The following is a 14,650-nucleotide window of genomic DNA, read 5'->3' as shown; positions in this document are numbered from 1 at the left end:
TGGGTTAAAGCCAAACCAGTGCTGCTGTGATTCTGCAAATGGAGGTCAATATGGGCCCTGGACAAACTGCAGCAGAATGAGTTTTATGCTATTTTGGATCATTGTGGCATCCCACCTAGTTATCAATCAATTTTTATTAGTTAATCCAGTTTTCCTATGTAATGTTGATGAACCTCAGTGAGGCAGAAGCGGGTACTGTTTAGATTATCTGTTTCAGGTGGAACTAGCAAAATCCTACCATAAGCAAAGGTCTACATCAAACCTCAGCAGTCAAGCACTGGAGTTTAGGATGGCCATTTGTCCTTCATTTGGAAGGCAAGTTCCTTGTTTTGGAAGATAAACGATCCTTTCTTTCATTGCACTCTTGAGAACAAAGTTATATTTCAGTGAGGTTTGTAATACTTTCTTCTTTTCCACCATACCTGTCCCAAGAGCCTCTCAGACTGCATCTGACTGCTGAGCACCTCCCCCCAGTACTGAGGTCTTGCTTTCTTAGCAGTAATTATTCTGTACATTCATTACATTTTTATCTAACAGTGTACCAGAACTGGCAGCATCTGAAATAGTTATACAGGATGATGATCTCACAGGAACAAAACATGGAGCCTTCAAATTTATAGATTTCTCAGTCTCGTCCTGTTGAAAAACAACACGGTGAGTTGCGCACACTTTGGAGAAGCCACCCTGCTTTTCTTTTTTGTGAAGACGAACTCCAGAGGACACCCATGCAGTGCAGGAGTAAGAGCTGTCTGTATATGGCAGGCAGGAACATGGAAGCTCTAGTCATCTGTTGCTATTCCTGTTTTCCACTCAGGCCCTAGGTGTCTTTTTGATCCCACTCTCCTGTTATTGAATAAGCTATTGCTCCGTTAGTCCATACGTGCCGTTTGGGATCAATATTTGTTGCACTTAATGTCTGTGGGGTTTTTTTTATTTTCTGCACAAGTTTAGATAAGCAAAGTAATGCTGAGCAGAATATCATAGAGAATCCACTAAGGAGGAACGCTGCTGTGTAACTACCCGTTGTGTCCACCAGCCAACCTATTGGAAGAAAAGAACAGTGATGTAATTACTTGCACCAGGGTTTTCCAAAAATGTCTTGTGGACCCCAGAGCTAGTTGGGTTTCCAGGAAATCTACAAGGACTATGCAAGAGACAAACCTGCATACACTGGAAACCCAGTACCTGCACGTTTACCTCAAGCCTATTCATTTTGTATATCCTGAATGCCCAAACGGCTGTGGGGTTCCCAGGACCTATTTGCAAAGCTCTCATGTATAACCCTAAAGCTTTTCTCAGTATGAGGCCAATGAACTCACCCATAGGACTTCCTATATGTTAGCAACTTCATTAGTGAATAGGTTTTCTACATATGAAAATTAGCTGTGTAGAAAACTTCCCTGTGAAACTGAGCACCGGTGAAAAAAAAAATAACTAGACCTCATTAAGGTGTAGCTATCTTTTCTGCAAAAATCAGTTTGCAAAGGCATCTCCATGCTCTGAATTTTACAGAATTCTGAGGTAATGAGGTGGTTTGCTTGATGGCTCTTTTATCTTAGAATTGCTGCAATTTTTTATGTATAATGGATTACACATGAAAGCTTACCAGATGCAAGAGGACCATTTGGCAAATGTTTTCACAGTGAAGGCCTTATCACCTTGTGAGAGAGTCTACAGGGCACTGCCACTACCCCTTAAGGATATTCCCTCACAGTGTCAAAGCCACCTTAAAACTCAGTCCCACTCAATGGGAAGGTGACACGGGAGAGGTTGAGCCTAGAGGGCATGGTCCAGGAAGCAGGGCCACTGAGAGACACAGCCGGGCTGGAGCAGGACTGGACCGCCATGCACACAACCCCTGGGCCGCCTCACCCCATCCTGCACCTGTCTCTGAGTCACTACTGCGTTGCTGCCTTGATCTGCCCTCTCCTCCTCCAGTGCTGGGAGGAGACTCGGGACCCGGATGATTGCATTAACGTGATATCACGTTAATGGAATCATAAGGGTTCTGGGCGCCACGCAGGTGCAGGAGAGGACAGACCCGGAAGCAGCTTGCCAGCACCGAGCCCGGAGAATTTTACCCCTATTCCCCCCCCCCCCCCCCCCCCCCTCAGCGGCCTTGCCAGGAAGTATAACAGCCCAGGGCACAACTAGGTTAAGGAAGCCCAGAAAGAAGCAGCAATGCCCAACTGCATTTGCCTCCACCACCAACGTGTGAAGTGCAACTGCTACAGTCAGGTAGGCCAAGTTCAAATTGAAATCTTGGACTTTATGACCCAGCCTATTCTGCCCACTTAAATCACTTTGATTATCAGGCAGGAGTGGCCTAGTGGTTAGGGTGGTGGACTTTGGTCCTGAGGAACTGAGTTCAATTCCCACTTCAGGCACAAGCAGCTCCTTGTGACTCTGGGCAAGTCACTTAACTCTCCATTGCCCCATGTAAGCCACATTGAGCCTGCCATGAGTGGGAAAGCGCAGGGTACAAACGTAACAAAAAATAAATACAGTACATTTATTTCATTTTCTTACTTTTATATAATGTAACAAACAAGACAAAACATATTAGAATGTAAATGTGACTTTAAACTGACCTGCAATTGGTGGGCTTAGCAGGTATGGTACAGAATGAAGGAAAAACACCATGCCCAGGGCAGATGACAAACAAGCTGTCCCAACCACATCGGCTGTCACTACAGGAATCAGAGCTACATAGGCACCGTCAAAATAGCCGAATGTAACAGAGAATGGAACAAGCAGAGGAAAGCTCCGAAGAAACGGAAGGATGAGGCAGCTTATCCCATCCAGCCCCACAGCAATGAGGTAGCAAATGTTACGATACTTCTTCAGAAACCTGTGGATTTAAAAACAAAACAAAAAAACACTATGAGCAAAGAGGACCTGCTTGGTTCCCAACAGTCACAATCAGATGAACAAATCACAATGGATCACTTGTTTCGTGTTCATAATGCAAGGCTGGCCTACCCATGAGGAACTGCAATTTTCACATATGGCCCTACTTTTAAGCCCATACTGACTTATGCAAATGAGGTCCTACAGTAAGTCTCTGCTTGTGGCCCTTCACTGAGGAAGATTTGGGTGCGATACCGGTACCAGAAATGATATTTGAAGCTGATGAGTCTGAGAAACTTAATGAATTCTCTGTAAACCTGGAGGATGTAATGGGGCAGTTCTACAAACTGAAGAGTAGCAAATCTCCTGGACCACACGGTATTCATCCCAGAGTACTGACAGAACTGAAAAATGAACTTGCGGAGCTATTGTTAGTAATATGTAATTTATCCTTAAGTAAAGGAGTGTGGTAGCCGTGTTAGTCCACTCTTAAGGTTATCAATAGAAATCAAACAAAATAAAACATGGAAAAGAAAATAAGATGATACCTTTTTTATTGGACATAACTTAATACATTTCTTGATTAGCTTTCGAAGGTTGCCCTTCTTCCTCAGATCGGAAATAAGCAAATGTGCTAGCTGACAGTGTATATAAGTGAAAACATTCAAGCATTACTATGACAGTCTGACAGGGTGGGAGGAGGGGGGTGGGTAGGAAGTATGCATGGTCAACATTTTACAGGACCAGAACACTGTACCAGTGACTTCACAGTGAGAATCCTGAAAGGTAACTTTAAAACCATACAAGAACGTAAGACCTTTGAAGTCAGAATGATTGAATATTTTAACACCCAACAGAAAGGACTTAACAAGGATCTGGGGTTCCTAGCCCATTATAAACCATAAAGCTGTATGTCTCTGTTGAACATCCCCCCCCCCCCTCACCTATCCACACCCATCCTGTTAGAATATCAATGATATGCTTTGATGTCCCCATGCATACTTCCTACCCACCCCCCTCCTCCCACCCTGTCAGACTGTCATAGTAATGCTTGAATGTTTTCACTTATATACACTGTCAGCTAGCACATTTGCTTATTTCCGATCTGAGGTAAAAAAAGGTATCATCTTATTTTCTTTTCCATGTTTTATTTTGTTTGATTTCTATTGATAATTTATCCTTAAAATCGAGAATGGTACCAGAAGATTGGAGGGTGGTCAATGTAATGCCGATTTTTTAAAAAGGTTGGGGGATGTTGGGGAGGGAATGCTGAACGTTGTTTTGGATTTAAAGGGAATGTTTTTGGCAATGATGTTTTTTGACTGCATGCACCTTGTTGGGATAATAGGTATGAAATGTGCTGCTGCGGTGAATGGTTTGATTATTCATTTAATGTTTGGAGGGTTTTGTGAGTCCTTTCCTCCTGGTGAGATGGTCGCCTTTAGTGGTTTAAACTTGGGCGGGGCTGGGCGCCCGGGTCTTGCGGCTTGTTTTAGGACATACCAACATTTCCTACTACCTTTACTGTTACACTGAATAAAGAAATTTCTCAATTTGTTACTTGGAACATTGGAGAGATTTCATCTCCAGTGAAACAAAATAAGGTCCTCTCAGCTTTCAAGCGTCATGGTGCAGATGTTGTGTGTCTTCAAGAAACATATTTGACAGCTGATGAGCATCTGAAGTTAATATGCTCCTGGGTGGTAGAGGTCTTTTCTGGATCTTCAGAGGGAAGGCGGGGTAGGATTGATATTCTCATTCGTAAGGGGCTTCAATCCAAAGTGAAGCTTCTCTCTAAAGATCCTGGTGGTTGTTATGTTTTGATACGTCTGTGGCTTCATAGCCATGAACTGCTGGTATTGGCAGTTTATGGGCCCCTTAATTATGACCCCGTTTTTTAATCAACAATTAGTTCAGCTTTGCTAAGCTTATCAATCACTACACCTGATGATACTGGGTGACTTCAAACTGGTACTAGATGCGGGTCAGGACTGTTCTACCCCACACTCTTCCCTCCACAGAGGTTCTCGGGTGAGGATTCTTCCATCCTTTCTTTGCTCCCTTAATTTGGTTGATGCTTGGTGTTCCCTTCACCCTGGGGAGCGAGACTTCACACATCTTTCCCAAGCCCACGGAACTGCCTCAAGATTAGATTATATTTTAGTACATCGTTCTTTTTTCACTGCCTGGATAGATGTAGAAGTTCCCACATACTACCAATTTGCATCCGGTTGGCGTTATCCCTCTTACTTGTATAGAGATCCTGATTTCTAGAAATATTTGCATGACAAGTGGGCAGAATATGTACAGAATAATGAGGGTCATGCTGATCAACCATCCCTCTTTTGATCGGCGGCTAAGGTAGTGATATAGGGGAACATTATCACTTACATGTTGGCCACAATTGAAGTATGACAGTGAGTGTGTTGTTATTAGAAAACCAATTACAGAACACCAAAATGGCTTTTAAGTGTAACTCATGTCAAACGACTAGGGAGCAATACCATATCATTCAAGTTGCCTTGAATTCCCTGTTGCACAAGAGAGCTACCTGTAGGACCTTGTTTCGCAAATACCGCTTCTTTCGTTCTGGGAACAAGTCTAATCATCTCTTTGCTTGAGTTGTCAAGTCTTGGGGTGGGCCCAGATTGGTCATGTCCCTGCGCAACCAGGAGGGGAGGGTACATAATAAAAGTGAGGAGATTGCTCAAATACTTACTGATTATTTTTTCCAAATATATGCCACAGCTAAGCCGCTAGATTTTTCTCTGCTCAGAGCTTATTTGGAAAGGGCAGGCCTCCCTCACTTGACAGAGCAGGATTTTCAGAGCTTGGATGGCCCCCTACGGCTAAAGAGCTCCAGACAGCCATTAAATCCCTAAAACTATATTCAGTCACTGTGGTGAGTTCTACAAAATGTTGGCTCCCAAATTTTTAGGAAACAGACAAAGCAGATACGTATATGAAAAAAACAGTATTTAATGGAAATTCGATGAAAATGAAATTAGAAAGGGATTTTTTTCATATAGGTATCTGCTTTGTCTGTTTTCCATCTTGGAGTTTGCAGATCGGTTACCCTGTTGTTTTCTTGGACCATCCCAAATTTTTAGGCCAATTTTCTTCTTACCCTACTGATGTGGTGGCTAAAGGGGCATTTTCACTACATGTGAATTTGGCCTTGGTGTCCCTCATCTTATAGACCGATTTCGCTTATCAATGTGGACATCAAAATTCTGGTGAAGGCGCTAGTGATGCGACTGGCAAGGGTTGCTCCCAGACTAGTGGGGAGTGAACAGGTGGGGCTTGTTCATCAGCGAGATTGTTGCTAGCCATGGCTCACTGCCAGTTACACCAAACATCTGCATTGGTGGTGAGCCTGGACGCCAAAAAGGCCTTTGATAGAGTGGGCTGGCCATACGTTTTCCAGATCTTGTGCTGCATGGGTTTTGGGGCTTGGTTTTATCAAACAGTCCTATATCTCTCTGTTGATGAATGGGGTGCAAGCTCCTTTCTTCCCTGTGTTTCGGGGCATGAGACAGGGGTGTTCTCTTTCTCCCCTGTTATTTTTACTTTCCCTGGAGACCTTGTTGCACACACTGAATTTGGATGAGAGTATTTCCAGGGTGCAAATTCTAGATCACCCTCCCTCTCCAATCTCTTACAACAAGTTGGGTTTTTTGGTCAACTCTCTGGATTTAAGTTAAACTTAAATAAATCATGTGCTCTGCCGATATTGCCTTCCACAAGACTTAATTGGATGGGAAGTTTTCCTTTGGAGTGGGTAAAGGGGTCACTAAAATACTTAGGAGTGTATATCCCCCCCCCCCCTGATTTGTCACACCTCTATGCAGTGAATGTTGCTCGATTGATTACTGATATGCGTGTGAAACTCCAAGCTTGGAGGACTTACCCTCTTTCACTTTTGGGGCAAATCACCTTATATAATGTGCTTATAATACTCAGTCTAGAATGAAAAGCCTCATGTTAACACAAGTCCAAGATAGATATTAAATAGTAGCCATTTCCCAAGCACTTGTAAATTAGAGTGGAGGGTGAGAACATCATGCTATTTAGTGTGAGCTTAATTGCTCCTCCCTTGCATGGGAAGTCCTTTCAATTGCATTTATAAATTGGCATGTTTTTGCAGGCTCATGCTAATGTCTTCTACTACCCTTTTAATGCTGTTTTTAAGGAACACAGGAGGACTTTGCATATGCAATAATGTTTACTCTATAGGCTTCTTAGAGTGAATTTTCAGCTGTGCTAAATTACTAGCGATTGGGCCACTATTTATTTCTGAGGGACTCATCCCATAAGTGGCTGCCACAATCATGGCAAAATGATAGTGGTGAAACTTGCCAGTATGGCACTATACTTCCACTAAATGATGGTAATGAATCTGATCTGTTTAATTCAAAGCGATACTGGGGAGAAAAAGAAAAGAGAATCAACGCTGGGATGAAAAGAAGAAAAGATAATGGAGAATGGTAAAGGGAATTGAGGAGGAGCAAAGAGGGAGGGAGGAATGGGGAAAGAAAATAGGTCTTGAGATCTGGTTGGGGCAATATGTTCTGGGATCTGTAGGAGAAAGAGAAAGAGAATGAGAATGAGAATGAGATTCTAGGACAGGGGCAGGAAGAAGAAACAGAGAGAGAGGTTCTGGATTGGAGGGGGAGAATGGGAGGGAGTCATCAGAACTAATGGGCAGGTCTTTCTGGGATCTGGGGGGAAATACAAATGAGAAAAAGAGATGTCCCTCCCCAAGTTCTGGTCTTGCTTTTCTTCCTATCTGTACCCCTTCTCTTCCCATCTTCAATCCAGGCCTCTTTCTCTCCCCTCCTCTAACCCAAGGTGCATCTCTTTCAAGCCCCACCTCAAATACCTTCTCTATAACCCCTTTACCAATCTCCTTTCTCATTACCTTATTCCACCCCCCCCCCCCTTAGGGTTACCATATGGCTCCAGAAAAAGGAGGACAGATTAAGCCAGTCTGGGTTTTACTTCCATTGCTTTCAATGGGAGCAAAACCTGGACTGGATCAATGTGTCCTCATTTTTCTGGAGCCATGGTAACCCTACCCCCCCCCCCCCCACACACACACACCCACATTGCTGTCACCCAACCCATTCTTCCAAATCTTCCTGCCTATCTTTCCAAGCCCCTCACCTCTCTATCTAATCCCTACAGTACCATACAATTCAAATCACCAGTCAGGTCTGGACAAGCAGAGCAGGGAGCACAGACAAAGGTTCCACTACAGCCTTTCTGCCAGCAGCTGACCTGGTTCCTGGCTCCTACAAGACCCAGATAATTAATAAACAAAGAATTGCAGGAGACTGCAGACCCAGAGTTATCTACAAGTAGTACAATAATACTAAAATTTATTTTTCTCCACTAGAGGGCAGTCACTTAACATCAAACATACAGTTAATCATTTCTTATGCTTCAGAAAGCTTTCAAATTATCACAGGATAATCCATCATGCCAGGCTCCACATTAGGAGCCACTACTGAGGAAAAGGATTGAGGTGTCATTGTGAGCAATACATTGAAATCTTCTGCTCAGTGTGCAGTAGTGACCAAAAAAGCAAACAGAATATTAAGAATTATTAGGAGAGGAATAGAGAATAAAACAAAGAATATTATAATGCCTCTATATCGCTCCATAATGAGACTGCACTTTGAGTATTGTGTGCAATTGTGGACACCATATTTCATAAAATATAGAGAGGAGCATTTAAAAAAAAAATTCCTGCTCATAACATCCAAAAAAAATGGTCATCTAGCTTTCCTGTTTGATTATGGCTGTGAGATGGATGTTTTTGCACTGAAAATGTCCAAAATGAATAGCCATTTTCCAAAGTGAAACATCCAACTTTTGAAATACAAAACAAAGTCTGTCTGGAATCATTTTAAAAAATATGGCACACAGACCTCCCTGAAGAACAGAGGAGTAGCCTAGTGGTTAGTACAATGGACTGTAAACCAAGGGACACTGGTTCAAACCCATTATAACTCTTTTTATGTACATGTGATCCTTCCAGGCCCTGAAAAATACCTACTGTACTTAAGCGTACACCACTTCAATAGCTCTTAGGCTAGTAGGTGTCATATATATGTAGAAACACTTTTAACACAAATTTGAAACCTACTCCACATATAATAAAGTCAAACACTCAACCAAAGTGGATATATATAGATACTGAGCTTAATAAATAAATAAGGGCAAAAGACCTCAGAAAGTCTGTGGTGATACAGGACAGACTTTCAGAGGCCTTTTCTCCTTATTTATTTATTAAGCTTGGTATCTATATATATCCACTTTGGTTGAATGTTATATATATGTAGGTGCAGTAGGTATTTTTCTGTTTCTAGAAGGCTCAATATTATAATTTATAAAGAAAAAAAGGAGCTGAAAGATTTTAAACTGGGTCCCTTGGTTCACAGCCCACTACACTAACCACTAGTAGCATATTTAAAACAAATTGGAGAAAATATTTTTCACTTAACATATAGTTAAACTCTAGAGCTCATTGCCGAAGCAAATGGTAAAAGCAGTTAAGGGTCCTTTTGCTAAGCCACGGTAGTAAAAAGTGGCCTGCAGTAGTGTAGGTGCGTGTATTGGGCGCGGACCGGGCCAGTTTTTAATGCATCTACAAAAAATGTTTTTGGGGAGGTTTTAATGGGACGGGAAAATGGCCTGTGGTAAAAATGAAACCAGCGAGTGCCCAAAACCGGCCTGAGCCCTTAACATCACCCAATGATCTAGCAGTAAAAGCTCACACGCTACACCGACTGGTTGGCGCCCGCCAAGTGCCAATTACCACCAAAACCAGCGCACGTAGGAGGAAATAAATAAATCATCCAAGTGTTATGGACGTGTGGCAAATCTGAAATTACCATGCTGCACGAGCGTAGAGCCTACCGTGGCTTAGTAAAAAGGCCCCTTAATGTAGCTGGGTTTAGAAAAGGTCTGGACATATTTCTAGAGGAAAAGTCCATAAACCATTATTAAGGTAGACCTAAGAAAATCCCCTGCTTATACTTGGAGTTAAGCAGAGCTGCCAAGGGGGTCAGTCTTCCGAGAGGGAGATTTAGGGCCCAACCATAGCTCTGCCCCAACCTGCCCATAGCTCCGCCTAGCATAGGCCCACCTAACCTGCCCATGGCTCCGCCCTGAACCACCCACAACTCCGCCCAGAACCGCCCACAGTTCTGCCCCGGCACAGCCTCCTTTTCCAGTGAAAACAGGAGACACAGTTAAAACATCATTTCCTGCTGCTGAGAGACCAGCGGCAGCAAGAGATGACATTTAATGAAGGCATTTCCTGCTGTCCCTGGAAATGGTGCTGTTCAGCGGGAGATCCTGGCACTCCGATAGGAGTGTGGGAGATGATTCGCATCCTGTGATCTACGTTCTTCTGATGCTATTATTGACTGTGGATTCCATTTGCGTCTTCTGTACTGATACCCTTTCCCTTTACTTTTACATGATCCTTAAAGCAGAATTCCATGACATAACTGGAATTTTATTTCATTTTGGGGCAGTGCCAGCCTCCCCTGTGTCCATTCAAATGCTTGCACTATATAAATCTCATATAAGGTTATGCCCAGTCTTGCTCTGCATTACCTTCTGTCTGTCAGCCATCCAAATGTGACATTACCCACAATCCCCATCACACCTAGGATGGACATTAGAAATGCAGCTTCACGATGGTTCACACCAGTACTCAATGCATATGGCACCAGATAGACAATTGGAGGGCTGCAGCCATAAGCCAAGAAGAGAAAAGACAGAGCTAGCACGATGAAATCTGGCATCAGAAAGAAGCTGTACTCCCGCTGTGAGCAGTAACAAAGGCTTTTGTGTGTGCAGTTCTGAATTAAAGGGGCACAGGTGGAAGATCGCTTCAAATCTAGTTTTGGTGCCTCAGGCGCATATTCTGGTTTGAGAAGCTCTGGAGTATGTATCAGTTCCTCCTTCAGAACAATAGGCCGCATCAATGCTCCACACACGCATAAGTTTAAAACAAAACCTCCCAGGATAAGTAAAGCTCCTCGCCAGGAATACTCTTCCATCAGCAGCTGGACAACAGGTGCCAAGATAAAGGTTCCAATTCCACTTCCCGACATGGCTATTCCATAAGCCAGCGCTTTTCTTTTGTTGAAATATTTGCCCACCATTGCAATAGCTGGGGTGTAACAAAGTGCGAACCCAAGGCCTAGAAAAGAGCAGAAAACAAATGCACTGTGAACCACCTGACTAAATAACAGAGAAGACAGCCTATGGACAAGAATCGGCAGTAGTTCTGTAGGGTGTGTGATCAACGCTGCGTGACAGCAATCAGCAGACTTCAAAGCAAATGGAGAAGAGAGAAAGGGCAGTTGCTGGGATTCTGCAAGAAGTGATGCAATGACCAGACAGGACTGCAGCACTAGGAGCCAATTAAATAAAGCATTAATAAAGAAAAATAATGCACACTACAATTCAGCACACTTTGGAGGCAATGTTATAATCGGCCACCTGCATTTAGGTGCCTCAAGGGCGCATAGTAGGATTATATTCTAAAAAGGAGCTCAGGTGCGTAGGTTCTGTTACAGAATTCTAAATGTAACCAGATATTAACGTGCTTCACTCTCACACCAACCATGGCGCTGGCAAAAGTGCAAGTGCCTCAGTGCAGTAGTGATAAGCATAATTTAAAGTATTCTGAAAAATTACATGCATCAGTGGTGCCTAGTTAAGCTCTGGAACTTATTGCCAGTGGATGTGGTAACAGTGATAACCGTATCTGGGTTTAAAAAAAGTTTGAACAAGTTCCTGGAGGAAAAGCCCATAGTTTGTTATTGAAATAGACATGGGGGAAGCCACTGCTTGCCCTAGGACTGGTAGCATGTAATGTTGCTACTATTTGGGTTTCTACCACATACTTGTGTCCTAGATTGGTCTGACCCAGTATGGCTATTCTTATGTTTTTATGTACTTGAACACATACACATGTATATGCTATTATTGTAAACTAGTAATGAAGGCCCGTTTCAGGGACAAATGAAATGGGCGCTAGCAAGGTCCTCCGCTCCCCCCCCCCCCACATAGGCCCCGCCCATCCCTGGTACGTGGATGTTGGCCCCCCCCTGCAAAATCGGCAACCCCCCTCTAATACCCTCCCGTCCTGTTACCGGAGTCCCAGCCGTAGAAGTGAAAGGCAAGGTAGTTCGGAAATTCTGGTGCCTTAATCCATTGTGTTCGCTATGAGCTGTGTGGCCTGATTGGCTGGTCCCGCCCTTGAGGGCGGGAGCAGCCAATCAGGGCACAGAGCTCATAGCGAACAGAACGGAAGGCAGCAGAATGTCCGAAGTACGTTGCCCTTCAGTTCTGCGGCTGGGACTGCAGTAAGAGGAGGAGAGGGTAGTAGAGGGGGGTTGGGGATTTTGGAGGGGGGGTCGACGTGCACGTACTGGGGATGGGCGGAGCATATGTCGGGGAGCGGAGGGGCGTTGGGCGGGTGGAGGCATGGGAGTGGTTTGGCATTTTTGGAGGGGGGGTGATGTGCACGGGCATGTGTGAGAGGGGGGGTGGATTTGGGGGGGGGGCGATGCGTGCCTCGTTTAAACACAGATGAAGCAATGGGCTTCAGCAGCTTAGTGTAGTTGTGTTCATTATGTCCCGCCCCCGACGTCATAACGTTTTGACGTGAGGGCGGGGCACAGTTAGATGGTTTGTAAAAGTGGTTACAGAGCTTCGAACTTATAAACTCTGAAGCCACAAAGTTTAGAACGTTGAGGTTGCTTTTTATGTGCAGATGGGGCGTGGCTGAGGGCGGGTCTATGAGTGAGGGTGAGAGTGAGTGGTCCACATAGCCTAGCCTACACAGAGTACAGGCGTTCAGTACTTCACTGCCACGGAGTGAGCTTAAGAACGTTTGAGGGGGGATTTTATGTATATATTTATATGTGCAATGAGTATATACATGTTAGAATTGTCCTTTTTGCTTTACTGCAGTGCTAAAAGAACTTTCCCATTGATTCAATGAGCTTCCTATTTCCGAATTGCTCAGTAGTAAAAAAGAAAAAAAAAGTGGCTAAAAATGGTGGTAAAGTTAAAAAGTGCATGGACTTTATCATCATTTTTAACTTCAGTGCTTAGAGTCAGATATTAGTTTAAGTCACACCTCTAACCGCTGGATTAAAAGCAACTTGGTTCTCTCATCCAGCCTAGGATCCCTAAGCCAAAGGAACTGTCCCAGGACCCCCAGGACCAGACAGCCCCTGCTTTTTCACCACCCATTCATCTTCCTACCCACCCTCTCACTCACCCAATCCTTATTTGACAATTCAATCACTAATTCACTTTCCCACCCTCCTGCACACCTATTCACTAATCCACTCACTATACAAACCCCTGCCCTGCAAAAGGTCTTGTCTTATCTGCTCTGCCAGCCATTTTAAAATAATGGCATTTCACCTCAGGTCACTAACTTCAGCTTAAATGCCTCCATTTTTTAAAATGAATGGTAGAAAACTGATGAGGAGCCTTTCTACCTGAAATGGAAGTGGAAGCATAGAGGGGGGTCTATAGATTGGATAGGTGATGGGTTATTGTGTTACTGAGTTGGAGGGCTTCGGTAGATGGACAGGGGTGAGTTGAATGTAAGGATAGGTTAGCGGGGAGTAGTTGAGTTAGTGAGCAGGTGAGTGTTAATAGTTGGTTAAAGTAATTTACTGTCATTCCATATGGTGAAGATGTTTTTACTTTCTGCCTATCTCTTTGTCTATATGATGAAGCTTGTACTTTTTTCTTAGTTTAGAAAACAAATGCATAAAATACCATCACACAACAGCTATAGTTTTGATGATGGAAGAGACTAAGGGGGTCTTTTACTAAAGCTTAGCTCGAGTTATCTGCAGCAGGGCCCATAGGAATAAAATGGGCCCTGCTGCAGATAACTCAAGCTAAGCTTTAGTAAAAGACCCCCTAAGGGTCCTGTTTACTAAGGCGCGCTAGCGTTTTTAGTACATGCTAAAAATTAGCGCATGTTAAACACTAGAGATGCCCACATATTAGAATATAAGAACATAAGTATTGCCATACTGGGACAGACCAAAGGTCCATCAAGCCCAGCATCCTGTTTCTAACAGTGCCCCATCCAGCTTGCAAGTACTTGGCAAGATCCCAAAACAAGCTGAAGAACATAAGCTTTTATCCAAGCTGAAGAGCATAAGCTGTTTCAGCCTTTCCTCATAGGAAAGTCATCCCATCACCTTTATCATTTTCATCGACCTTCTCTGTACCTTTTCTATTTCCACTATATCTTTTTTGAGATGTGCCAGCTCATAATCGAAAGTGATCGCCGGCCATTTCCTGACACAAATCGGGAGATGGCCGGCGATCTGGGAAAAGCGGAGAAATCGGTATAATCGAAAGCTGCTTTTTTTGACAGCATCGCCGCTTTCCCGTTGCCTCGCCAGCGAAAGTTCAAAGGGGCGGGTCGGCGGCGAAGCGAAGGCGCGACATGGGTGGGTATGGGCGTGGCTACCAGATAGCTGGCTTTCGCCGATAATGGAAAAAAAATACGGCGTTAAGCAGTATCTCGCCAGCTTTACTTGGTCCTTTTATTTTCACGACCAAGCCTCAAAAAGGTGCCCAAACTGACCACATGACCACCGGAAGGAAGCGGAGATGACCTCCCCGTACTCCCCCAGTGGTCACTAACCACCTCCCACCAAAACCCCCCCACTTTAAACACTTTTTTTCCAGCCTGTATGCCAGCCTCAAATGCCATACCCACCTCCAAGACAGC

The 14,650-nt window shown here is 44.0% G+C and overlaps 1 protein-coding gene across 5 annotated transcripts in view; it reads right to left on the bottom strand.

Annotated features, from left to right (window-relative positions):
• Positions 1-300: 300 nt before the first annotated feature.
• SLC16A12 (solute carrier family 16 member 12) overlaps positions 301-14,650 on the bottom strand; it is a 119,661-nt gene continuing 105,311 nt past the window's right edge. For all 5 annotated transcript variants that reach the window (XM_030203059.1, XM_030203057.1, XM_030203058.1 and 2 more), the window contains 3 exons: positions 10,480-11,071; positions 2,592-2,851; positions 301-1,041 (listed from right to left, as the gene is read on the bottom strand). In XM_030203059.1, the coding sequence (XP_030058919.1) occupies positions 818-1,041; positions 2,592-2,851; positions 10,480-11,071 (1,076 nt within the window). In that variant the 3' untranslated portion in view covers positions 301-817. The remainder of the gene's footprint in view (positions 1,042-2,591; positions 2,852-10,479; positions 11,072-14,650) is intronic.

Source organism: Microcaecilia unicolor, chromosome 5 (genome assembly GCF_901765095.1).
Source record: "Microcaecilia unicolor chromosome 5, aMicUni1.1, whole genome shotgun sequence".
Lineage (NCBI taxonomy): Eukaryota > Metazoa > Chordata > Amphibia > Gymnophiona > Siphonopidae > Microcaecilia > Microcaecilia unicolor.
The sequence above is the reverse complement of the archived record's forward strand: the minus strand, read 5'-3'. Positions and strand labels throughout refer to the sequence as shown.